General features: G+C 38.6%; 1 protein-coding gene across 1 annotated transcript in view; it reads right to left on the reverse strand.

The window, feature by feature from the left end:
* Positions 1 to 5,112: 5,112 nt before the first annotated feature.
* The window catches only part of LOC110308428 (aldo-keto reductase family 1 member C15-like), a 30,033-nt gene continuing 9,893 nt past the window's right edge, over positions 5,113 to 25,252 (reverse strand). Inside the window, 6 exon segments of the mRNA XM_085831310.1 lie at positions 5,113 to 7,005; positions 10,635 to 10,741; positions 10,744 to 10,799; positions 14,276 to 14,385; positions 21,583 to 21,705; positions 22,668 to 22,745. Of these exon segments, the coding sequence (XP_085687436.1) occupies positions 6,937 to 7,005; positions 10,635 to 10,741; positions 10,744 to 10,799; positions 14,276 to 14,385; positions 21,583 to 21,705; positions 22,668 to 22,745 (543 nt within the window). The 3' untranslated portion in view covers positions 5,113 to 6,936.

Below are 25,252 nucleotides of genomic sequence, written 5' to 3' on the forward strand. Positions count from 1 at the left end.
TTTCTTGTAGAAGAAAAGGTTGTGTTCACAGTCCATGCTTACTTGTGTAAATTGTTAAGGGGAAACTGATGGACAGTAATCAATCACGGGTTACCTAGAAAGTAACTTCAGCTCTGGGCCCTGGTTTTCATTTGAAAAGAGTATCTCTTCTTCTTTACTTTCTAAACAGTAAAAGTCTCATTGTGACATTCCCACCCAGACACAATGTTTCTTGATCAAGCTTACCCACTGCCCCTCCTGTTCCCTCTCTGGCCACCTAAATAGTCTCCCTTCTCCTTTTATGTCTTTTTTCAAAACCCAAACACCATCTGTGGGGAACACACAAGCTATTTGCCTTTCTGAGGTGAGGATTTTATGTTTAACAAGATGATTTTCACCTAGTCCATTCGTTTTGGTGCAAATGATATGATTTTGTCTGTCCTAAATAAAACTCTGTTGCAGAAAATATTTTTAAAATGAACTGGCGCATTCCTACTCTTGTGCCTCTGACCCGGCGGCCTGGCTGACTATGCACTGGCAGGCAATAGCCAGCCTGTTTCTATCTTGTGGAGACTGACTCAAAACTCCACAATCTCTCCACACAGCTCTCGGGGTTCCCACTGGCAGTTGCTACGAATCCCGTGATTCAAATCCCCCACGCCTTTGTGGTGCACATCTGGCAATCCCATGCTTTGTCACCATACCTTTCTCTCTTGAACCCAGATGAGCCACCGAGTGAAGGAAAAGGCAATACAAACTCAGTTCAGAAACAATGGTAACTCAATCTCTGGGTGCAACAACTAAAACCTAATCTTGTAAACTAGCCAGACTGGTCTACAGAGTGAGTTCCAGGATAGCCAGGGCTACACAGAGAAACCCTGTCTGGAAAAACTAAAAAAAAAAAAAAAAAAAAAAAAAAAGTAAAATCCAATTACGGGCTGGAGATATGGCTCAGCAGGTAAGAGCATGTAAGAGCACTGACTGTTCTTCAGAAGGTTCGGTGTTAAAATCCCAGCAACCACATGGTGGCTCACAACCGCCTGTAAGGAGATCTGACGCCCTCTTTTGGTGCATCTGAAGACAGCTACACTGTACTTATTTATAAAAATAAATACATCTTTTTTTTTCTTTTTTCTTTTTTTAATTTTTAATATTTTTTATTACATATTTTCCTCAATTACATTTCCAATGCTATCCCAAAAGTCCCACATAGCACCCCCCACTTCCCTACCCACCCATTCCCATTTATTCTTTTGGCCCTGGCATTCCCCTATATTGGGGCATATAAAGTTTGCAAGTCCAATGGGCCTCTCTTTCCAGTGATGGCTGACTAGGCCATCTTTCGATACATATGCAGCTAGAGACAAGAGCTCCGGGATACTGGTTAGTTCATCATGTTGTTCCAACTATAGGGTTGCAGATCCCTTTAGCTCCTTGGGTACTTTCTCTAGCTTCTCCATTGGGAGCCCTGTGATACATCCAATAGCTGACTGTGAGCATCCACTCCTGTGTTTGCTAGGCCCCGGCATCGTCTCACAAGAGACAGCTATATTTGGGTCCTTTCAGCAAAATCTTGCTAGTGTATGCAATGGTGTCAGCGTTTAGAAGCTGATTATGGGATGGATCCCTGGATACGGCAGTCTCTAGATGGTCCATCCTTTCATCACAGCTCCAAACTTTGTCTCTGTAACTCCTTCCATGGGTGTTTTGTTCCTAATTCTAAGAAGGGGCACAGTGTCCACACTTTGGTCTTCATTCTTCTTGAGTTTCATGCGTTTAGCAAATTGTATCTTATATCTTGGGTATCCTAAGTTTTGGTCTAATATCCACTTATCAGTGAATACATATTGTGTGAGTTCCTTTGTGATTGTGTTACCTCACTCAAGATGATGCCCTCCAGGTCCATCCATTTGGCTAGGAATTTCATAAATTCATTCTTTTTAATAGCTGAGTAGTACTCCATTGTGTAAATGTACCATAATTTCTGTATCCATTCTTCTGTTGAGGGACATCTGGGTTCTTTCCAGCTTCTGGCTATTATAAATAGGGCTGCTATGAACATAGTGGAGCATGTGTCCTTCTTACCGGTTGGGACATCTTCTGGATATATGCCCAGGAGAGGTATTGCTGGATCCTCCGGTAGTACTATGTCCAATTTTCTGAGGAACCGCCAGACTGATTTCCAGAGTGGTTGTACAAGCTTGCAATCCCACCAACAATGGAGGAGTGTTCCTCTTTCTCCACATCCTCGCCAGCATCTGCTGTCACCTGAATTTTTGATCTTAGCCATTCTGACTGGTGTGAGGTGGAATCTCAGGGTTGTTTTGATTTGCATTTCCCTGATGATTAAGGATGTTGAACATTTTTTCAGGTGCTTCTCTGCCATTCGGTATTCCTCAGGTGAGAATTCTTTGTTCAGTTCTGAGCCCCATTTTTTAATGGGGTTATTTGACTTTCTGGAGTCCACCTTCTTGAGTTCTTTATATATATTGGATATTAGTCCCTTATCTGATTTAGGATAGGTAGAGATCCTTTCCCAATCTGTTGGTGGTTTTTTTGTCTTATTGATGGTGTCTTTTGCCTTGAAGAAGCTTTGCAGTTTCATGAGGTCCCACTTGTCAATTCTCGATCTTGCAGCACAAGCCATTGCTGTTCTATTCAAGAATTTTTCCCCTGTGCCCATATATTCAAGGCTTTTCCCCACTTTCTCCTCTATAAGTTTCAGTGTCTCTGGTTTTATGTGAAGTTCCTTGATCCACTTAGACTTGACCTTAGTACAAGGAGATAGGAATGGATAAATTCACATTCTTCTACATGTTAACAACCAGTTGTGCCAGCACCATTTGTTGAAAATGCTGTCTTTCTTCCACTGGATGTTTATAGCTCCCTTGTCGAAGATCAAGTGACCGTAGGTGTGTGGGTTCATTTCTGGGTCTTCAATTCTATTCCATTGGTCTATTTGTCTGTCACTATACCAGTACCATGCAGTTTTTATCACAATTGCTCTGTAGTAAAGCTTTAGGTCCGGCATGGTGATTCCACCAGAGGTTCTTTTATCCTTGAGAAGACTTTTTGCTATCCTAGGTTTTTTGTTATTCCAGATGAATTTGCAGATTGCACTTTCTAATTCGTTGAAGAATTGAGTTGGAATTTTGATGGGGATTGCATTGAATCTGTAGATTGCTTTTGGCAAGATAGCCATTTTTACAATGTTGATCCTGCCAATCCATGAGCATGGGAGGTCTTTCCATCTTCTGAGATCTTCTATAATTTCTTTCTTCAGAGACTTGAAGTTTTTATTATACAGATCTTTCACTTCCTTAGTTAGAGTCACGCCAAGATATTTTATATTATTTGTTACTATTGAGAAGGGTGTTGTTTCCCTAATTTCTTTCTCAGCCTGTTTATTCTTTGTGTAGAGAAAGTAAATACATCTTTTTAAAAAAAAATCCAAGTCCTTGCCATGATACCGGGAAACTCTAGCAACTACATCTTACCTGTCTGCTGTCCCATTCCAAAGAGGGCCTAACTCTCTCCTGCCATCCAACCCAGAAGTCCCTCCTACTTGCCCAGTGATTGGCTCCTTTATTCATTAGGAGACTGGTTCACAAAAGCCACCTGAGCTTGTGACTCATTCCTCATTCCAGGCAGCCTCTCCCAGGAGAGCAGAATTAACATAAAATACATGCAGCACAGAGCCATCCACAGCAAAACACTATCTTAAATAGATACCACACGTGGCTTTACCCATGTATCCATTGATTGGCACCTAGACTGACTCCATATCTGGGACATGGTGAACAGCACTTTTAAGATGCACGGATGTATACTATAACGGAAGTATAGTATAATAGTGCCCCAGGGAGTGGCACTATTAGAAGGTGTTGGAGAAGGCCCTGTTGGAGTACGTGTGTCACTATGGACATGAGCTTTAAGACCCTCATCCTAGCTGCCTAGAAGTCAGTTTTCTGCTAGTGGCCTTCAGATGAAGATATAGAACTCTCAGCAACTCCTGAACCATGCCTGCCTGGATGCTGCCATGTTCCCACCTTGATTATAATGGACTGAACCTCTGAACCTGTAAGTCAACCCCAATTAAATGTTGTCCTTTATAAGAGGTGGCATGGTCATGGTATCTGTTCACAGCAATAAACCCCTAACTAAGACATATAGATGCTATTACTATACTGACTTTGATTCTCTTGCATCTTATAGAGGAGCAGAATAGCTGGACAAAAAGAAAATTCTATTTTTTAGTTTTCTGAACCTAAGTTCATGCTGATTTCCGTAATGGCTGAAGTAATTTACATTCTTACTAGCCATGTTGAAGGGCCCCACCATCTCCTTTCCTCAACAACATTGTTGATTCTTGTTTTTCTTGATGTCAGCCATCTGATTGGTAGGACAGAATCTCTAGCTTTGATTAGCATTTTGTGTTGTTGTGGGCTGGAGAAATGGCTCAGTTGGTTAAGAGCACTGACTGCTCTTCCAGAGGTCAATGAAAACCATTTGAAATATTTGAGTTCAATTCCTAGCAACCACATGGTAGCTTGCAACCATCTGTAATGGGATCTGATGCCCTCTTCTGGTGTATGCCCGAAGACACCTACAATGTACTCATATAAATAAAATAAATAAATCTTTTTAAAAAACGTGTCGTTGTTGTCCTTGTTGTTGTTGTTGTTGTTGTTGTTAACATATCTGTGCCAAGACAGGCATATGGAAATCAAAGGACAGCTCTGTAGAGTCAGTTCTTTCCTTCCACTTTCTGGAAATTGAACTCAAGTTCTTGAGTTTGCATGACAAGCTCCTCTACCCACTGAGTCCTCCTATTAGCCTCACTTCATGATTTTCTATATTTCAAGTTAGTAACTGAATATGTAGATAAGGAAATGGGCATGTGATGGGGGGTGGGGGCTAAGGAATGTTTGAGAACAAAGGGTGTGTCTTGGAAAAGGACTGTCGCAGGACAAATGCCATTGGACAGAGAGAGGTGGAAGCTTATACATGTCAACTTTGACAGCCCATCTTCCACAAAGATTATTTGAAGTGCATGTTATACTGCTTTGATATAGAAAAGTTAGAATAGGCTTGAAATATTACTGTGTGTCATTATTGTTGAATTCTCTTGTATTTCTTTTTATTTTGATATACATTAATGAGAAAACATTTTCCTGGGCCTCTTAATGTATTATGAGCCATAGTTATTCTGGTCTCTGTGTCTGATGGGCAGGTTAGCCCTAAAGACATTTACTTAGGCCACAGGTCATGAGGAGATATTTTAAAGTGAGTCCACAATGATGCAACTTTGATTTTTGGACAGTCACATGTTTTCTATGTTTACCTTGAACTCATTGAATAATAGAGGATGCCTTTAAACTTCTGTTTCCCCTGTTTCCACCTCACAGGTGCTGGAAATAATGGCATAGGCTACTTACTGTGTCTGCTTTTATGTAGCGCTGGGGGTCAGAGTGAGAGCTTTATACATGCTGGGGAAGCATTGTACCAACTGAGCTACAGCCCCAGCATGGCCAGTTTTGAAATGGGGTTGGTCCTGAGTCTGACTACATGTTATGAACATCAGAGAAATAGTTATAGTGAGGCATGTGTTCCACACCTATTCTGAAAATCAGGCATGTCTTCTGTAATGGCATTATATTGAAAAATTACCATATGTTTTTTGAGCTCACTGAAAAGCTGGCTCTGGAAGCAGAGTTGTCCATTCCCTCATTTAAGACCCAAAGTATTTTGTCTCAACATATCTTCTAAGGCCCCTTGTCTACAGGCATTACACCACCATCACCACCACTACCACCTTCTGCCAAACTCTTACAGGGAAAGAAGAAAGCAATGAAAGAACCCGAGTGAAAAAAAATCATGCCTTTGAGGACAGCTAGAGGTTTCCATAATACAAAAGTGCCTGCAGTAGGAAAGAGAAGCCAGCTCAGCCATAGGAACTATGTCAGCTTCCCCTGTGACCTGCATAAAACAGCCTTTGACATACCGCCCTGCTATGCAAACTCCAGTTCCCATAGAACTTTGTTTACTCCCATGGGAAGAATGCCTGGGCTTGCCAAGGAATGCCAAGGGCAAGATATGTCCCCTCCCATCCTCAACTGTGCTGCTTAGCATACTCAAGGACGTTATGCAAACAGCCCCCATCCAGCCAACAGACCTTCTGTCTCCTGAACTCATGTAGTCATGAGAAATATTCTGGATGGTTTTCATTGTTTCTCTCTCCAAGCTTTGAACTTTGAGCTATCCAGAAGAAAGTTTCAGAGAATGCTAGTGAAGATGCACTTCTCTGTTGAGCGGCAGAGCGTGGAGTCTCCTGCTTCTCTTGAGTCTTGAATTTGACTTTAATTCCTCACCACCAATCTCTGGTGGATGCTAATATTCCCCAGTTGGTTTCTGCTGGATGTTGTCAGCACCCATCTTGATAACACATTCTCTGTCTTTGACCATTTGTTTTAGTAGGAATCCTCACAAAAGGGAGTTGGCCACTCTCCTCTGCTCAGGACTCTCTATTAGGAACTCTAATTGACTGCCTTGAATTCTCGGGTGGTTTTTACCAGATGTTTATAAGCCTCCAGTTTAATGACATTACCTTGTTGCTGCTAATTTACCCTGCTGCCTAGAAGCCTCACCTGGGTGGACACTTTGCTTTGTTCAGGACCCTCTATTGAGAACTCAGGCTGGTTGCTTTATAAGCATTCTCTGAGATGACTTCTGTATATTTAGAGTGCACAATTCAATCATGTTTGCCATCTATCACTATTTATTCTTTTACTTTGACTTGCTGTATATATAATAAACTCACCCATTCAAAACCAAACCTTTAGCTACATTGACCACTCCATGGATCATACAGAGCATCTTCAAAGCTCACCTGCATCTTACAAACTGCAAACAACCTATAAAATGGTCTAGAGGAGTCCCTTAAAATAACATTTTAGATTATCGAAATTTTCTGTTGAGGCTGTCAATTGCTTTCATGACCTCTGGTGTCAATTCAAAATCAAATACCTAGAAAGAAAGAACAAGTCATAAATAAATAAATAAATAAATAAATTCTGTTGAGGCTGTCAATTGCTTTCATGACCTCTGGTGTCAATTCAAAATCAAATACCTAGAAAGAAAGAACAAGTCATAAATAAATAAATAAATAAATAAATTCTGTTGAGGCTGTCAATTGCTTTCATGACCTCTGGTGTCAATTCAAAATAAAATACCTAGAAAGAAAGAACAAGTCATAAATAAATAAATAAATAAATAAATTCTGTTGAGGCTGTCAATTGCTTTCATGACCTCTGGTGTCAATTCAAAATCAAATACCTAGAAAGAAAGAACAAGTCATAAATAAATAAATAAATATGTTGTAGAAATTTTTAATCCCAATACAGGGTTTCTACCCTGCCTTTGATCATTCAGATCCCTGATAAAAGACGCACAACTTTTATTATTTACAATTAGTCTTTATTAGCACTAGGGCTTGACAGACATCTATCCTCTATGGTATTAAAATCTATTATCTTATCAATAATCCCAAGTCATTACTTACTATGTTTCATCTGGGCTCTCTTAACGTCAATTGGCCAGACCTCAGGGCCACGTTTTCATGAACTCAACTAACTCATGGTGCTTTCTCCTCCATTCTCCTCCCCTTTGTGGATCTCCTCCAATCCCCCAAGCCTGGGGAATCCTAAACCCCACCTATGTCTTTTTTGCCCAGCTATTGCCTATTGGCACCTTTATTCACCAATCAGAGATAACTTTGGGGCAAAGTCACAGAACTCACTTGGGTCTACTGCAGACTCTGGGCAAGGCCTTAGAGGCCAGCACTTACTATTACAATATTAAGCAAAAGACCAAACCTCAACAAACAAATAAAGAAATAAGTAAGCAAACAGCCAAATCTGCATTCTGATTGGGAATATAAAAGGATGCAACAAAGGTGGCTTTAAGAGAAGCATTTCTATCACCATTGGCTTCCAAATGGTCTAGGTCTGAGAACATTTGGCTGAGTATTTCAACCCCTCCTTTCCTTCCCTACCCTGATCCACTTCACAAAAGAACACCTCGTCAATTGCAAATCTTCCTAAGTAAGGAAGGGAAAAAAGGACTCCTGAATATATTTTCATATCTAGATTAAATACTAGATTTAGCTTCACCAAAATTTGCTGAACTTTTTTCCTTCACCACCCTGGAGTTTGATCCAGCTTTGAATAGAACCCACTCATAGGGCATAGTATAACTCCTCTCCAGGACTTGACTGACTGAAGAAAAATCATCCCCTGATAAATTGTTCAATCATATTCCTTGATTACCTCATAGTTCTCAAACATTATCTGTATCTGTTCTTTCTTATCAAAAGAACCTTCCTGATTATCACTTATCACTGAGTTAATGAATCCTCTATTAATCATTTTCTTCCATTTGAGCAAGACTGTCTTGCTGTCAGCCTACAACCAGCTTCAATGAGAGAGCCTCTCTCGAGGCAATAAAGCAGAGTAAAGAGAATAGCCACTACAGAATATATACAGCAACACATACACCATGTACATTCACATCAAAAGCAAACAAAAATCCTAAAGGGTCACACCCATCTGTCTACCTACATACTATGTATAATAGGTGATTTTGTTAATTTGGTAGAGAATTTCATGTAGCCCAAACTGGCATTAAGGGGTGTGTGTGTGTGTGTGTGTGTGTGTGTGTGTGTGTGTGTGAAAATTAAATATATAGCTATTTATTAATTTGTCTATTAAAAGTATCAGTGATGGTTAATGATAATTGTTAACTTGACAAAATCTGGAAACATCTATGAGACTGATATTGGGGCATGCCCCTGTAGGATTATATTAATTGATATGAGAAGACTAATCTTAATTGTGGTTAGGAGTATTCCCTGGGCAGGGCATCTGGGACTGCATAAAGCAGCAGCAGAAGAGCTGAGCATGTATTCAACCTTGTCTACTTTTTAACATAAATATAACATGACCAGTTCCCTCGACCTTCCACTAAGATTCCCCTACCATGGTAGACTGTACCCTTGAACAGGTGATTCAGAGGAACCCCTTTCTTCCTGGAACTGCTTTTGTCAGTGCATTTTATCACAGCAACAGAAAACGAAATCAAGACACTGTCCATCCATCTGTTTACCAGGAGTCTCCCTTAAAATGTGTTCTGTAAGTAATAAGGCTGCAATAAAATCATCTATTAACACATTGTTGAATTTTAAAATAAATTTTTTTCTGAATGATTTAACAATAAAAAGTATACTTGTGTATCAAATTCATTCATAAGAATAAATTTAACCAGCAGCCACAATATATTTAATACAATATTCCAAATGATTACTGTGATGGTTTGTATATGCTCAGCCCAGGGAGTGGCACTATTAAAGGGTGTGGCCTTGTTGGAGTAGATGTGTCACTGTGGGTATGAATTTTAAGACCCTCATGCTAGCTGCTTAGAAGTCAATATTCTGCTAGTAGCCTTCAGATGAAGATATGGAACTCTCAGCTCTGTCTGCACCATGCCTGCCTGGATGCTGCCAAACTCCTGCCTTGATGATAACAGACTGAACCTCTGAACCTGTAGGCTGGCCCCAATTAAATGTTATCCTTTATAAGACTTGTATTGGCCATAGTATCTGTTCACAGCAGTAAAACCCTAAGAGACTTACCTTTTATAAATATTTTACCCATGATAAAATTTCTAGCTGTCATTTTAAAACAGTTCAAATACTTGAATCTACAGTGACTATTTCTCATTGATGCCAGCTGCAGGTAATGATGTTTGCTGCCACCTTTCTGCACCCCTGAGACCCTCATGGTAAAAGGAGAGGAACAATACTCTGAACATCCACTGCGTGCTGATGAGTGAGCTTTCAAACAGCACATATACAGAAACTAAATCAAATGGTATTTTTTTTAATTTTACAAGATTAAACACAAAATAAATTAAAAGCCATTGAGTGGTATGAGAGTTATAGCTAGTGAACAAATGAGAAAGCATTTAAGCAATAACTTAAATCATTGATTTCTTTATGTGGTCAGCCTTTAGATTTATCTAGACTTTCCTCCCAAGAGGAATACCAATGATAACAGTGGAAGTGTCCACATGTAACACTCCATACTACAGAAAGCACAGTGACTTATAACTATATAATTGTAAGTTAAAGAAAGACTCACACAGAGCCATGCCCAGTACTATGGAGTTAAAAACAAAAACAAAACAAAGAAATAAAAATGCATTGGAATAGTCCAGTGGTTTAACCAACCAGCAATCCTCCTTGGATTTAATCTTAATCCAACTTGTTATCTTTAATACAAACAGGGATTTGTAATGCAACAAATGTGAAGAAAGGAAATGAAAGTATTTCAGGTTAGCTCTCTAACATCTGAAAAGACTCCCATAACCAAATGAGGTAATGGAGTTGAAATGTACCATGTTAAAGAACTTGTAAAAGGCAAAGCCTATTGGAGAGGCAACAACACCCAACCTTTCACCCGGTACTTTTTCTATTGCCTTTTCAAGCTGATGTCTGTGGCACAAAGAAGCCATGCACCGACCGAATGAATGGCAGGAACTCCCATTTGAGGGGAAATACCTCCATGTCTCATTCTGGAGAGATGATCTTTGGCTTTTACCTGGAAGTTCTCTTTGATTCTCTTCTCATTAAAGCTCTTGGCCAGAACCACCACACCCCTCTGTAGCCTGTAGCGCAGGGCAACCTGGCCCGGAGTTCTATTGTGGTTTTGGCAATGGTCATTAAGACAGGATCTTCCAGGAGGTATGGGCTATCACTGCTGATCCTGGAGAAAGAAAAGAAAAAACCACACACATACATACTCACTGAAAGATGAAAAATCTGAAATAGGTTGCCCCATCCCCTTACCCATATTCCCAGACCACTGACTGCTATAAATATAATCCAGTATAGTTAGAGCAGAACCTTGAGAATATTAATAGGGATACCTTGTAAATATTCATAGGGATCTGTTTTTTATTGTAGTAACTGTAAACAACTAAGTTGCCCGATGATAGATAAGAAGAGAAACACTGTGTAGGACATGTGTCTATGCAACGGAATATCTCAGAAATACAGACAATCCCTGTTATCTTCAGGGGATCTGGAATAACATTGATCCTTATGTGCACTAATCGTCCATATATGAAGTGCTACCTTTTCCAACTTCTACAAGTGCAAGTTACACTTGCTAGTATAACAAAGCTAGCGTGAATTTTCTTTTCCTTCTCAGCAATTGCCGGAATGGAAGATTCATTCTTAGGATGGATTTTTGTAACTTCCATGCATATATTTTTCTCTTTCATTGAGTTGAGAACTTTCCCATTCTCAAGTGAAGCAAGTGCTTCTCTTTGCCCTCTCCAGACTGCAAACACCACTATCCCTGTGCTTTTGAGCCTTTATAAGTAAAATGATGGTCAACTGGGTGCAAGCCCTACCATGCTAGGACTACTGTCCCAATAAAGCAGACAAGAAACAAGTGACTTGTAAGCATGGAGTATCTCTGGTATGGACATTCAGAATAATAGGCAACTTAAAGTTTCAAAGTGCTAATCTCTAGAGTGTTTCCTTTGATAACTTCAAGCCACCACTAATTAATAACTGAAAGGATGGGAAACAAAATTAACAGGCAGTAAGTCATGAAAATTGCTATAAAATTTAATGCATTATGGATGGCCACAGAAGCACAGATATGTGAATTTCAGATAGGGATGGTGGCACATGGCTGCAATTCCAGCACTTAGGAGGTTAAGGCTAAAGTTTCCATCCATGAGCTTGAAGCCAGACTACTCGACATTGCATGAGCCTATTTCAAACCATGCCTCTCAGGCAAAAGCACAGGATTTCTGTAGAATAGGCAAAACTTCTCTGTAGCAAAAGAAATAGTAAAGAAACTAATTGTCTAATAGTGATTTAAAAAAAAAAACTGCCCCCCCCAAATTAAGAACTTCAAAAGGCATATACAAGTTTACTATTACTACTACTACTATTATTATTAATTAACTTTTGTTTCATTTTGTTTGACTTTAGAAAATCAAGTTTCCACATTAATCATTACACTCTATCAAAATCAGAGAATAAAAGACCATGTCTTGGATGGCCATCAAAACACCTTCTTTCTTATCTAGGTTATGGTTTCTGTAGCTGTGATAAAGCACCAAGACCAAAAGCACCTTGGGAAAGAGATTGCTTATCTTATGCTTCCACACCACAGTCCATCAATGGAAGGCACAGCAGGAATTGAACAGAGGCTGTGGAGGAATGATGCCTAATGGCTTCCTCAGTCTGCTTTCTTTTTTTTAATATTTTTTATTAGGTATTTTCCTCATTTACATTTCCAATGCTATCCCAAAAGTCCCCCATACCCTCCCCCCCAACTCCCCTACGCACCCACTCCCAATTTTTGGCCCTGGCGTTCCCCTGTACTGGGGCATATAAAGTTTGCATGACCAATGGGCCTCTCTTTCCAATGATGGCAGACTAGGCCATCTTTTGATACATATGCAGCTAGAGTCAAGAGCTCTGGGGTACTGCTTAGTTCATAATGTTGTTCCACCTATAGGGTTGCAGACCCCTTCAGCTCCTTGGATACTTTCTCTGGCTCCTCCATTGGGAGCCCTGTGATCCATCCAATAGCTGACTGTGAGCATCCACTTATGTGTTTGCTAGGCCCCGGCATAGCCTCACAAGAGACAGCTATATCTGGGTCCTTTCAGCAAAATCTTGCTAGTGTATGCAATGGTGTCAGCGTTTGGAAGCTGATTATGGGATGGATCCCCAGATATGGCAGTCTCTAGATGGTCCATCCTTTCGTTTCAGCTCCAAACTTTGTCTCTGTAACTCCTTCCATGGGTGTTTCCTTTCCAATTCTAAGAAGGGACAAAGTGTCCACACTTTGGTCTTCGTTCTCCTTGAGTTTCATGCGTTTAGCAAATTGTATCTTATATCTTGGGTATCCTAAGTTTCTGGGCTAATATCCACTTATCATTGAGTACATATTGTGTGAGTTCTTTTGTGATTGGGTTACCTCACTCAGGATGATGCCCTCCATGTCCAACCATTTGCCTAGGAATTTCATAAATTCATTCTTTTTAATAGCTGAGTAGTACTCCATTGTGTAAATGTACCACATTTTCTGTATCCATTCCTCTGTTGAAGGACATCTGGGTTCTTTCCAGCTTCTGGCTATTATAAATAAGGCTGCTATGAACATAGTGGAGCATGTTTCCTTCTTACCGGTTGGAACATCTTCTGGATATATGCCCAGGAGAGGTATTGAGGGATCCTCTGGTAGTACTATGTCCAATTTTCTGAGGAACTGCCAGACTGATTTCCAGAGTGGTTGTACAAGCTTGCAATCCCACCAACAATGGAGGAGTGTTCCTCTTTCTTAAACAACTCAGAACCACAATGCTGGCACAACCCACAGAAGTCTGGGCCCTTCCACATTGATTATTAATAAAAATACCACACAGTCTTGCCAATAGGCAAGTTTTATGGAGACTTTATTTTTATTAATTGTGATTCCTTATCCTTCTTACCATATAAGTCTAGGCTTGTGTTGATAGAAAACCCATCAGTGAACGCATATACAAATCCTCTATCTCTGTATCTACAAATAAGTTTCAGAATTCACTGATGAGCAAGCATCACTGTTTTCCTAAGCCTATGGATTTTTAACTTATTAACTATTATTAATAAGTTAATGTTTAATGTATTAATGTACATATATATTCTCATGACTTCAGCTGCATTTATCCTTTGAAAAGCTTTAATACCATGTTGCCTACCTGGCATGTCAATATCACCACTTCAAAAGATGGTCATATTTTCTCCTGGGAATTCTCTCTTTTTGGCTTCCATAAAACATTATCTCTGATATTATGAGAGAAAGTCATTCTAAGCCCCTCCTAAATTAAAAACTAGATGTTGTAGAAACAAAAACAAAAGTTTCTGGAAAAGATATGAATGTGGGTTTTACGTTCTACTAACTTGTCAAAATGGCATGGCTATGATAGATGCAGTCTGAACTCTGTAAATTATCTATAAATCCCTTTTAAAGTTATTCATGCAGGAGACAGGTAGACACAGATAAAGCTAGAGTAAAAGAACACTAATGAGCCTGGAGTTTACCCAAGGCACATGAGAACTGGCTGCACTCTTGGGTTGAACTTTGCCATGGGGTTGAAAGTTAATCTTTTTAAATGCTTTATAAACATAAAATTATTGACATGAGGAAGTAAAGTCCAAGAGTCTCATTACCAGTTTGGGTCTCTGTGGGATCCCAGGGCACTGTATGCAACTAGAACAATGTCCTTGGACGTGCAGAACTCCAGGAGTTTGCTCTGGTTGAGATACGGGTGACATCCTACCTGTAAATTTCCAAAGGAAATGTTATTAGAATATATGTGTCAACAATGTCATGCAGGTTTTAAAAGTTTTGCCTTAAGGGCTGATCTACTTCTATATTTGCTTAAGTACAATAGGTTTCAAATTGGCCATTTTTTTCCTGACAACTTTTTTATTCTTGTCCTTTTGTAAGCATTTTAAGACTAAAATCTCCTGTTTCTGACTTGTGGTCTCTGTCACTTTCTCTAGAACGAAGCCTAATGCCCTATTAGAGCAATGGCTGAGGGTAGCCCTAGGGGAGACAACTGCAAGCTGAACCTGAAATTGTTTTCCCTCTAGGCAGAATAGAAGACTTGTAGAAGGAGCAGAGGGCTCGGGAATAAACGGGGTGAGTGTGTAGACTACACTGGATGAGAAAATCTCCCGTCCTTAAATGCCCATGGACTCAAAGGACTTCAATCTTCTGTTATCAAGTCTTTGATCTGATCCTTAGCATATAAGAAATTCAAAAGCAACATACCAAACTATCACAGTGATCAGTGATTAATTTCCCCAATTGTGGGAAATTTTAAACAAGCTCAAATGCTTAATTTCTTTCTTAATTAAATCAAAGGAGAAAGAGAGTGAGAGTGGAAACTAAGACCAGGGGTTAGGGTGGGGGCAGAAGAGAGAGTAAGAAAGGGGAAGAAGACATGAATACAAGAGAGAGAACCTGCAGATGTAAGGAAATATTTGATAGCCATACCATGCAGCTGCAATAAATAGACCTTCCTCCCTCCCTACTTTGAACTAATTGGTTGTAAAAACAAACAAACAAACAAACAAACAAAACAAAACAAAACAAAACAAAACAAAACAAAACAAAACAAAAAAATCCATGTCACAGCTCATCATAGTGGCAAACACTTAGCTACTTGGAACACTAAGGCAGGAAGGTTACAACTTCAAGGTCAACTGGAGCATTCAGAGAAATCCTACTTCAAAATAATTTATTAAAGGACCCAGGAATATAACTCAAGGTTAGAGTATTTGCCTACTGTGTGTGAGGTCTCTATTTCAAGCCCACATACCAAGGAAATAAAAAGACATGATCATGTTTTAACCCACAAGATATTTAGTGATACCAAGCATTGCTAAGTGTAGGTGTTTTAATAGTATTCTAGCAACATTACCTTTTTTAAAAATTGTGTTTTTAAAATATGGGCTAAAATGACGTTGTGCCTGCTTATGTGTGGTGATGGGTGTATGTGAAAGATGTCACTGTGAATGCTTGGTACCTTTTGTAGCTTTAAATTTTGCAAAAGTTAAAGAGTTTTGAAAGTTATTAAAAATATTTTCAATCTAAGTCTAGGAAGGAAACTACCACAAATAGACTTCCACCAGAACGATGTAGCTGCAGTACAATTTTGCTGGGATTCACTTCAACCCATTTTTTGTTTTTTGAGACCTTTTATGATTTTAAGTACAGCACACGTAATGTGTTACTGAGCAGCAGCTTTTCTGAGAAGAGCAGTGATTTTAGTCTATCAAACTTGCTTTCACAGGTTTCCAGCCTTGGCGCTCCAGATCAAGCTGACCTGCTCTAAGAAGGGGTCCATTGTGCTACAATGACTCCTAAGAATAAAATATGCTACTAAATTTATGTAAAAACATTCCCTCTTGCCCTTAGAGACAGCCCCAGGAGTCCCTTTTTGTGAAGCTCTTCTACAATAATGTATGCTTGTTTCCAGGCTACAGATAAAGGAAATAAACAGTCTTTAAGGAAACCATCAGTTTTCCTTTGGCCATTTGTTTTTTAAAGACATTCTTTATTTTGTAACCCAGGCTGGCCTTAGACTCACTCTGCTGGAATTGCAGGCATGTGCCACTACACCCACCTTCAGCATCTTCATTAAGCCAATTCAGGCTGAGTTTTCTATTTCTTGTAACAGAAATATTGTATCTGACCAGTAAGCACGTTGTTTGATATGGTTTTCATCTATTATTGTAGCCAAAGTTTTTTCCTTTGAGTCTCAGTATTTAAAAAAAAAAAAAAGTCCCATGAAGCCATTATACATTTAAACATTTCTCTATTGTAAGATATCTAAAATAATTTGATAGCAGAATATTCATTAAAAATGAAAACATTGGGGCTGGTGAGATGGCTCAGTGGGTAAGAGCACCCGACTGCTCTTCCGAAGGTCTGAAGTTCAAATCCCAGCAACCACATGGTGGCTCATAACCACCCGTAATGAGATCTGATGCCCTTTTCTGGTGCGTCGGAAGGCAGCTACAGTGTACTTTTTACATATAATAAATAAATAAATAAATATTAAAAGAAAAAAAGAAAACATCGGACTGGAGAGATGGCTCAGCAGTTGAGAGTGCACATCAATCTAACAGGGGACCTAAGTTCAGTACCCAGCATCTACACCAGGAAGGTCACAACCAACTCCATGTCACAACTCTAGCGCCACGGATCCCGACCCTCCTGGCTTTTTTGAGCTCATGCACAACTTTTCTTTCTCCCTTTCCCCCCACCCCCCAACCACCTCTCTCTCAAAAATGAATCAAAAGTGAATGACCACACATTCACTTAAAAATGAATCTTCTAAGACATAAGCAAAAAATAGAAATAAGCAAACTTGAAGTGAATGAGAACAGAAGCCAAGGGCTTTGTTGTGTAACCAGTTGCTATGCTAGGATCCCTAAACCAGGAAATTTCAAGCCCTGTTTTGTCTAGCCTGGACTGTGTACTCAAACCACAACTCAGAAAACTAAAAACAAAAACAAACGAAGTGAAAATCAAAAGCACATGCATGGATATGTGCTTTTTTTTCTTTCCTGTATTTTTTCTATTCAACTATTCCACAAATAGATTCCTAAAGGTGGGTAAAATGAAAGATATTAAAACCTGAATCACCTTTTGTATAATTAGCAGAATATTCTTTAAGACTAAAAATTTTGTAATACTGTAAATAACCATTAATTTACTGTTTTGATCATTATGTGGTGGAATAATTTTTTTTCTGGTCCAATGTATTTGGTATTCTGTAAACTTCTTATACAATTATAGGCATCTCTTTAGGTTTGGGAAATTCTATTCTATGATTTTGTTGAAGATATTTTCTAAACCTTTGAACTGGGAGTCTTCTTCTATTCCTATTATACTTAGGTTAGATTTTTTCATTGTCTCTAAATTTTTCTGGATGTTTTGTGCTAGGAACTTTTTACAGTTAGCATTTTCTTGACCAATGTATCAATTTCTTCTGTAATTTCTTCTATGCCTGAGAATCTCTCTTCCATCTCATGTATTCTGTTGGCAGTGCTTGCTTCTGTTGCTCCTGTTCTCTTCCTTGGGTTTTCCATCTCCAGGATTCCCCCGATTTGTGTTTTCTTTATTGCTTCTATTACCATTTTCAGGTCCTGAACAGTTTTATTCATTTCCTTCCTGTTTGATTTTATTTTTCTGTATTTCTTTATACTTACCCATTTCCTCTTTAAGACCTCTAACTGTTCGATTGTATATTTTCCAATATTTCTTTAAGGGATTTATTCATTTCTTCTTTAAAGGCCTCTACCATCTTCATACGATTAGATTTAAGATCATTTTCTTGTGCTTCAGGTATGTTTCAATATCCTAGTAAAATTGCTGTCATATTGCCCTGGCTTTTATTGATTATGTTCTTATGTTTATCTTTATCCATCTGGTTGTCCCTGGTGTTGGCAGACCTGGTAGTTCCTAATGGTAGGAGGCCTCTGGGATTGCAGATAGATTTGGTTGTCCCAGATGGTTATGGGCTTCCAGGGACACAAGCAGAGCTGGTAGTCCCTGATGGCTTCAGGCCTCTAGTTGTCACTGGTGACAGCAGACTTCCAAGGATGCAGGTAGAGATGGTGGTCCCTGATGACTGCAGACCTCCGAGATTGCAGGTAGGAGTATGGATCTTGTTATCATTGGTGGTGGCAGGCATGCAGGGGAGCTGTAGCCTGGGGTATAGAGTGCAGAGGGGACAGGGAGGAACTCACCTCTGCTGGGTTTATCCAGAAGAGCTGGCATCCAGGGAATTGACTAACCTGGTAGTCCCTGATAGCTGCAGGCTTCAGGATTGCCTAAATAGCCGTTCATAATTACAAGGAAGGGGTTTTTTGTACCAGTTGTGAAGTGTGTATGTTTTATTTATTTGTTTGTTTAATTGTTTTTGCAGTGTTGACGCTGTAAGGTCGTACACATGCTAAGCAGACTGTCTACCACAGAGATACTTTTCCAGCACCTCGTATGCTTATGTGGGTTATGATTTATGTGCTTGCTCACTCTTCCCTCTCTCTTTCTGATTTGCCATGTGATTCACACTGCTTTGTGGCCATAGGTTTGAGGTGAACTCAGTCACCAAACCCATCGACTGTTTTCCATCCCTCTTGTAATGGAGGGCTCCTGCAAGATCCCATTCATTCAGACTTAGCCTCTTCCGACACTCTTGCTTCCAGTGGCGTTCCGGACACATACAGTTATTCTTTTCCCTCAGCCTAACAGACAGTTCTTGTTCCATCTCCTGGCCAGAACCTCTTGCCATGTTTACTGTCCCATCCTCTGCCTTTCCTTTTCTTTTTTTTTTATTATTATTCTTTAACTGTGGAGACCACTGTATATTTCTCAACTGCTCCTGAACATCATGTCTGCCCTGGGTCATTCCCATTGGAGAAAAACAACCCCCTCCCCTCACCGCAACAGAGACAAATGGCAACTCCATAGTTAACCTTTATCCTAGTGGCTAGATTTACATTCAATTCATTCATTTTTTTTAATATAACAAAATAAAATATAAAACAAAAACTGTCCCATCAAGTTCAAACTAGATTGACAAACAGAAGGAGCCCAAGGGAGGGCACAAGAATCAGAGACCCATTTGCTTGCTCACTCGGGTATCCCATAAAAACACTAGACTGAAAACCATAACATAAGCACAGAGGACATGGTGCAGACCTGGGCAGGCCCTGTGCAAGCTACCTCAGTCTCTGTGAGTTCATATGAATTTTGTTCATGCTGATTTAGAGGGCCTTGTTTTCTTACTGTCTTCTACCTCCTCTGGAAGGGACAGCTGAAATTAAGGGACACAAGGGGTAGTATGGAAACCTAATACAGTAGAACCTTCATATAGATATATAGTTATCATATATATAAAGTATATATAATTGTATAATCTATGGCCATTATATACAACTATTCATTAATATATAACATTATATATTATAAGTATAATATAATAAATTATAATTTGGTATATTATTAAGTAATTGTATACTATAATTACTTATATAATAATATATAAGTACTCATATATTATAAATAATATATTAAGTATATTATTATAATTAAAATTATATTATTATACATTATATATTAAAATTATAAGTAATATATTAAGTATAATATAATAAATATAAAATAGACTTAATATTTAATATATAATATAATAGATAGTATGTACAGTAAACATGTCAATATAGGCATAATATATATTTAGAATATTAATAATGTATTATATTATGTCAATATTAATAATATTGTAATATATTATATTACATATTACTATATAGCTTTTGCATGGCTAAAGGACCACTATCAATACAAAATGACAGCCTACAGAATGGAAAAAGATCTTCACCAACCCTACATCTGACAGATGACTGATATCCAAAATATATAAAAAACTCAAGAAATTAGATACCAGCAAACTGAAATAACCCAATTAAAAAAAAATGTGATAGCTCGGCTGGAGAGATGGCTCAACAGTTAAGAGCACTGTACTCATCTTCCAAAGGTCTGAGTTCAATTCCCAGCAACCACATGGTGCCTCACAACCATCTGTAGTGGGATCCGATGTTCTCTTCTGGGGTGTCTGAAGCAGTTACAGTGTACTCATAATACATACATACATACATATATCTTTTTTTAAAAATGGGATATAAAGCTAAATAAAGAATTCTCAACAGAGAAATCTCTAATGGCTGAGAAGCACAATGCAAAGATGTTCAACATCAACCCTGTTAGTTATCAGGGAAATGAAAATCAAAAAAACTCTGAGATATATATTATACATTATTATTATATACTATGCATAGTATATAATGTTATATAGTATATATAGCATGTATAATTATATTATATAATATAATGCATATGTTATGTGTATTATTATAACTGTATAATTATATAAATTATAAACTATATAATATGTAATATAATACATAATATATTATATAAAATTATATGTATTATACAATATAATTATATTAATTATATTAGTTATATAATATATAGCATATATAATTACATATAAAGTATATATAGTATATTAAATTTATATATGTATATATGCATATATATATATATATATATATATATATATAAAATCTTGCTATTCTCAAACTGACAGCAAGGCTGAAAACAATACATACATAACTCACTGAATATAGAGTTGTCAAGCTGGTGCCTACATAGAGCCTTCACCCCTATGTTCCAGCATTTTTGTTACAGGAAGTTACTCTGCATACTACCAAAGGAAAAATCCCTTTGTTCCACAATGGTATCCCACCTGCAAGATATACTAGTGCAGTAGTGGTGCAAATCTTGTGGGAGTAACCAGTGTGTGATCTGACTTAAGACTCATGCCAAGAGATAGAACCCATTCCTGACACTGCTCAAGGAACCCAAAGGAGAGGCCTTAATGACCATCCATGAGGCAGTGACACAAAACATTGGTACATCTATCCCTAACCACCTTGAGCTTCAAACTAATGGTGCTACTTTCAACATATCTTCACCTAGGTGTCTCATAGAACCTTCAGGTCCATGTCTGATTTAGAAGGTGTTGTTTTTGCCACTCTAGACAACCTGAACCACCACTGATATTTCCTACCTCAGGAAAAATAGCTGTAATCTAATTCAAAAAAGAAATTTAAGAAGCATATTTTAATGCCCCAGTACAGGGGAACACCAGGGCCAAGAAGTGGGAGTGAGTGGGTATGGGAACAGGGCAGGGGGAGGGTATAGGGGACTTTGGGGATAGCATTTGAAATGTAAATGAAGAAAATATCTAATAAAAATGTGGGAAAAAGAAATGTACATGAAGAAAATATCTAATAAAAATTATATTAGGAAAAAAAAAGAAGCATCGATTAAGTAAGAAGTTTGTGAAGAAGAAAAGGTAAGGAATGGCCAAGGTGGACTAAGAGCTTACCTGATTGCAAGTGGGTTTGTACTTCAACCCTGGTTTGTTCAGAATCAATTCCAACTGTTTGTGGTTGAAATTAGACACCCCTGTAGATTTTGCTAACCCTGCATCCTTACACTTTTCCAGGGCCTGGGGAGAAAGAAAAATCTGGTAAACATCTATTGTACTCTGTCCTTTGGAGTTTCTCCTAGAACATTTTTGAACACTTACATAATAATTTCAGTTTCTCAAAGCAATGCTATCATTTGAACACAGCCTTGACTAATGCACTTACCTGCTATGGATACATATTTTTCTGCTTGTTCAGTTACATGCACATTGAGAACAGCAAAAACACACAAGTCTCCCCTTACCTTCCCCCACACTCTTTAGTGGCATTTGTTTTGATGACAGGTTCTTCAATAACTACCGTCATAGTCAAAGATGAAGAATTCACAGATCTTGTGCTAGTAGAAACCATATTGTTACATTTTTCCTATGATGTTGAAAGCTATATATGAGATAGGGTGTATAATAGCATGTTTCCTTCTCAATTATAGCTTTCTCTGTGCTAAGACAGAGTATGCTTCTCTAAACTTGGGTTTATCTGTCCTGGAATAGTGTTGTGACCCTTGGGTTTCTTTCTGCTGACCCTCTTTATCCAGCTTATATCTCTGTGGGCTCTATAAGGCAAAGCAATGACAACAACAAACTATAGTTGAGATTAAAAATTACTTTTTTTAAAAAAATTACAGTCATGCCACACAACACTTACTTTACAGATGAGATTACAGAAACTGAGAAGATTTTCTGTTTCTTTTTATATTCTTCTTTCATATATTACATCCTGACCACAGTTTCTCATCCCTTACTCCCATCAGTTCTTCTCCTCCACCTCCCCTCTCCCCAGATCTGCTCTTCCTTTATTTCCCTACAGAAGAAAGCAGGCCTCCCAGGTATATCACCCAAACATTGCATATCAAGTTACAATAAGACTGGGCATTATGATACATCTTAGATCTATCAACTGATGAAAAAAATCTTATTTGATTCATTATTAATTTGTTTCTACATTACCCATAATGCCTTGGGGTACCCACAGCAGTACATACCTCCCATGTATCACTAATGTCCACTGTTTCTAAAATGGCTTTTCCATTGGCATCCTTCGGAATAAGTTCCTCTCCAGGCTAGAATGAAGAGAAAAGAGAAGTTAGCATACACTTTCCCTAATAGTCAATTTCTAGTTCTTAATGAATGAGCTTACTCATCCAACAATCAGGAGATTATATTAATAATCACTTTGTGTGTATTGTGCACATGTGTCTCTGTAAAGGGAGACTTGGGAGATGGAAAACTGAAATTACCTAAGAATAGGAGAACATTTTCCCCTTGATTGCCTCCACTTTTCTCCCCCTCTCCCCAAAATGAAGCCCTAAAAGTCACCAATTATGAGGGCTCCTTCAATTGGAATTTATTTCATATCCCAAAGACACAATGATGTGAAGGATAGAACTTATGATGTTAATTATGAGTTTTTTCTCCACTATGTGATGACTCAATTCTCAGTTAATGAGTCCATTAGATATGATCAACAAACATGTACCATGATAAGAAAATGAAACCACAAGGCCCAAAGGAGCCCAAGCCCAAACTCGAACCCAAATTCAGATCCCTCTGTGTTAGTGTGAAAGATACACATAGACTAGAACATCCCCTAAGGAGGTAGAGAAGCCCCCTGGAGTCTAAGTTCTCTCCACATTTGGAGACCTCTGGTAGCTAAAAGGCAGTGAAGTCCTTGAACTTCAGTCCTTCAGAATACTGGAGGATGGGCATTTTAAGAAGTCTTGACTGTGGGTCGCTCAGCTGTCATGGAGAGTCATAAACATTCAGTCATTCTAGTCACCTCAGATAGATGCATCTCTCTTATCGAGAGCCCAAAAAAACTCACTGGCCTGACATACAACAGTCAAGGGCATAGAAATCTAAAACTGACATTCATGGCAATTGGCATATGAATAATGCAGAGATCTACATAATCCAGCCCAAGTTTCTTCAGCGATCTCTCCAGGCACTGACGAACCAACTCTGGTCCAAAGAAAGTAGTCCAAATCTGCAATTCCCAAACAAAACTACACACTGTGGTGAAAGTGAAGAGACCCTCTATGGTGGTCTCAGCTAAGCTAAGCACAGCTGGGGCTAAATGTTTAGATATCTTTTATTAAAAACAATTTAGACAATGTATTTTGATCATGATTTTACTCTCACCCAACTTTCCCCAGATCCTCTCCCATATCCTGCCCAGGTTTATGCTGCCCTGTATAGAGCACATCATCAATAGAATACTGACATTTATTTCAGTGATGACAAAGTGAAGGGTATTAACAGGACCTAGTAAACAACCAACGTAAGTATTTTGAGATTTAGAAGTTTTGGGTCTCAGAGGAACAAAGAGATGATGGGGTAGTGAGGAAAGAGTCACTGTCCTTAGTAAACCCAGAACAAATTCCAAGAGAACCAGTCTAAAAACAAGTTGTCATCATGTGTATGATAAGGAGGAAAAATTGTTAGAAACCTCAGCTCAGATTACATCACGCATGTCAGCTTTCTCCCTGAGAGGATGTGACAAATTTCAGTCTAATAGGTGCTGATTTGAAAAATGACTTTTCCATTTGTGAACAATATCACAATATCTCAACCTCACTTGGTTATCTATTTAAGAATTAGTTACTCGAGGTCCAGAGAGGCCAGATAATCCAACAGAACTGTTTTCTTATTTTACATCTAAACATCTGATAAACTCAAAAAAACACTGAGTACCTATATTCCACATTTAATACTCGTTAGAGCAAAACAAGATTGTTCCTTTCTGTGTGTGTGTGTGTGTGTGTGTGTGCATACGCACTCTGGTGTATGTGCACATGCCTGGGTATCACATATGTAGAGATCAGATATCAGGAATCATTTCTTTTCTGGCATTCTACCATGCACATCCCGGGGATCAAAGTTTGCCAAGCATAGCAACCTGCACCTTTTTTCACTGAGCCATTTTGATGGCCCTGTAATCTATGCTTATATAATGGATCTTCGCAATAAAGTCATTATGCAAACTGATACTGAAGGGGTGGTTTCTCCCTCTCTGGTAATATATCAGAATTGGCATTGGCTTCCCAGCATTCCGGTCACAAGTGCTCATCTTGGTGATGTAGAATAAATCCTCTCTCTTCACAGTTCCATCAGCTATCTTGTCTCAGAGGGCCTGCCCAACTTCTTCCTCATTTTGATAGAAGTATGCTGCATCTATGTGATGGAAACCCACATCAATGGCTACTTTGGTGGCCTCGGTAGCCTGGCTCTTTGGAATCTATGAAACAAGAGTAGGGAACGTTGGAAATGTGACCAACTCAGAAGAAAAAAAAACGCCATTTATTTCTTCATAGTACATTCTCTGAGTTGCTGCCAGCCCTATATGGTTGATCTTGTTTGATGATGAAAACCCTGATAATAGACTTACAACCTATCTGAAGACACAAACTACAACAAGACTAAGTTCTAGACCTTGAGTGAATGAATTAGTGATGTGGGATTCACGTGAAGCATGGGAATGCAAATTTCACTCAATAAAGATCAGTTGTAAGGAACTAGCTAGCAGAAAAGTGAGCATAATGGGAGAGAAAGTCTAAGGCACCCGGAACAG

This window comes from Mus caroli, unplaced genomic scaffold (genome assembly GCF_978045245.1).
Source record: "Mus caroli unplaced genomic scaffold, Mus_caroli_1 scaffold_15, whole genome shotgun sequence".
Classification (NCBI taxonomy): domain Eukaryota; kingdom Metazoa; phylum Chordata; class Mammalia; order Rodentia; family Muridae; genus Mus; species Mus caroli.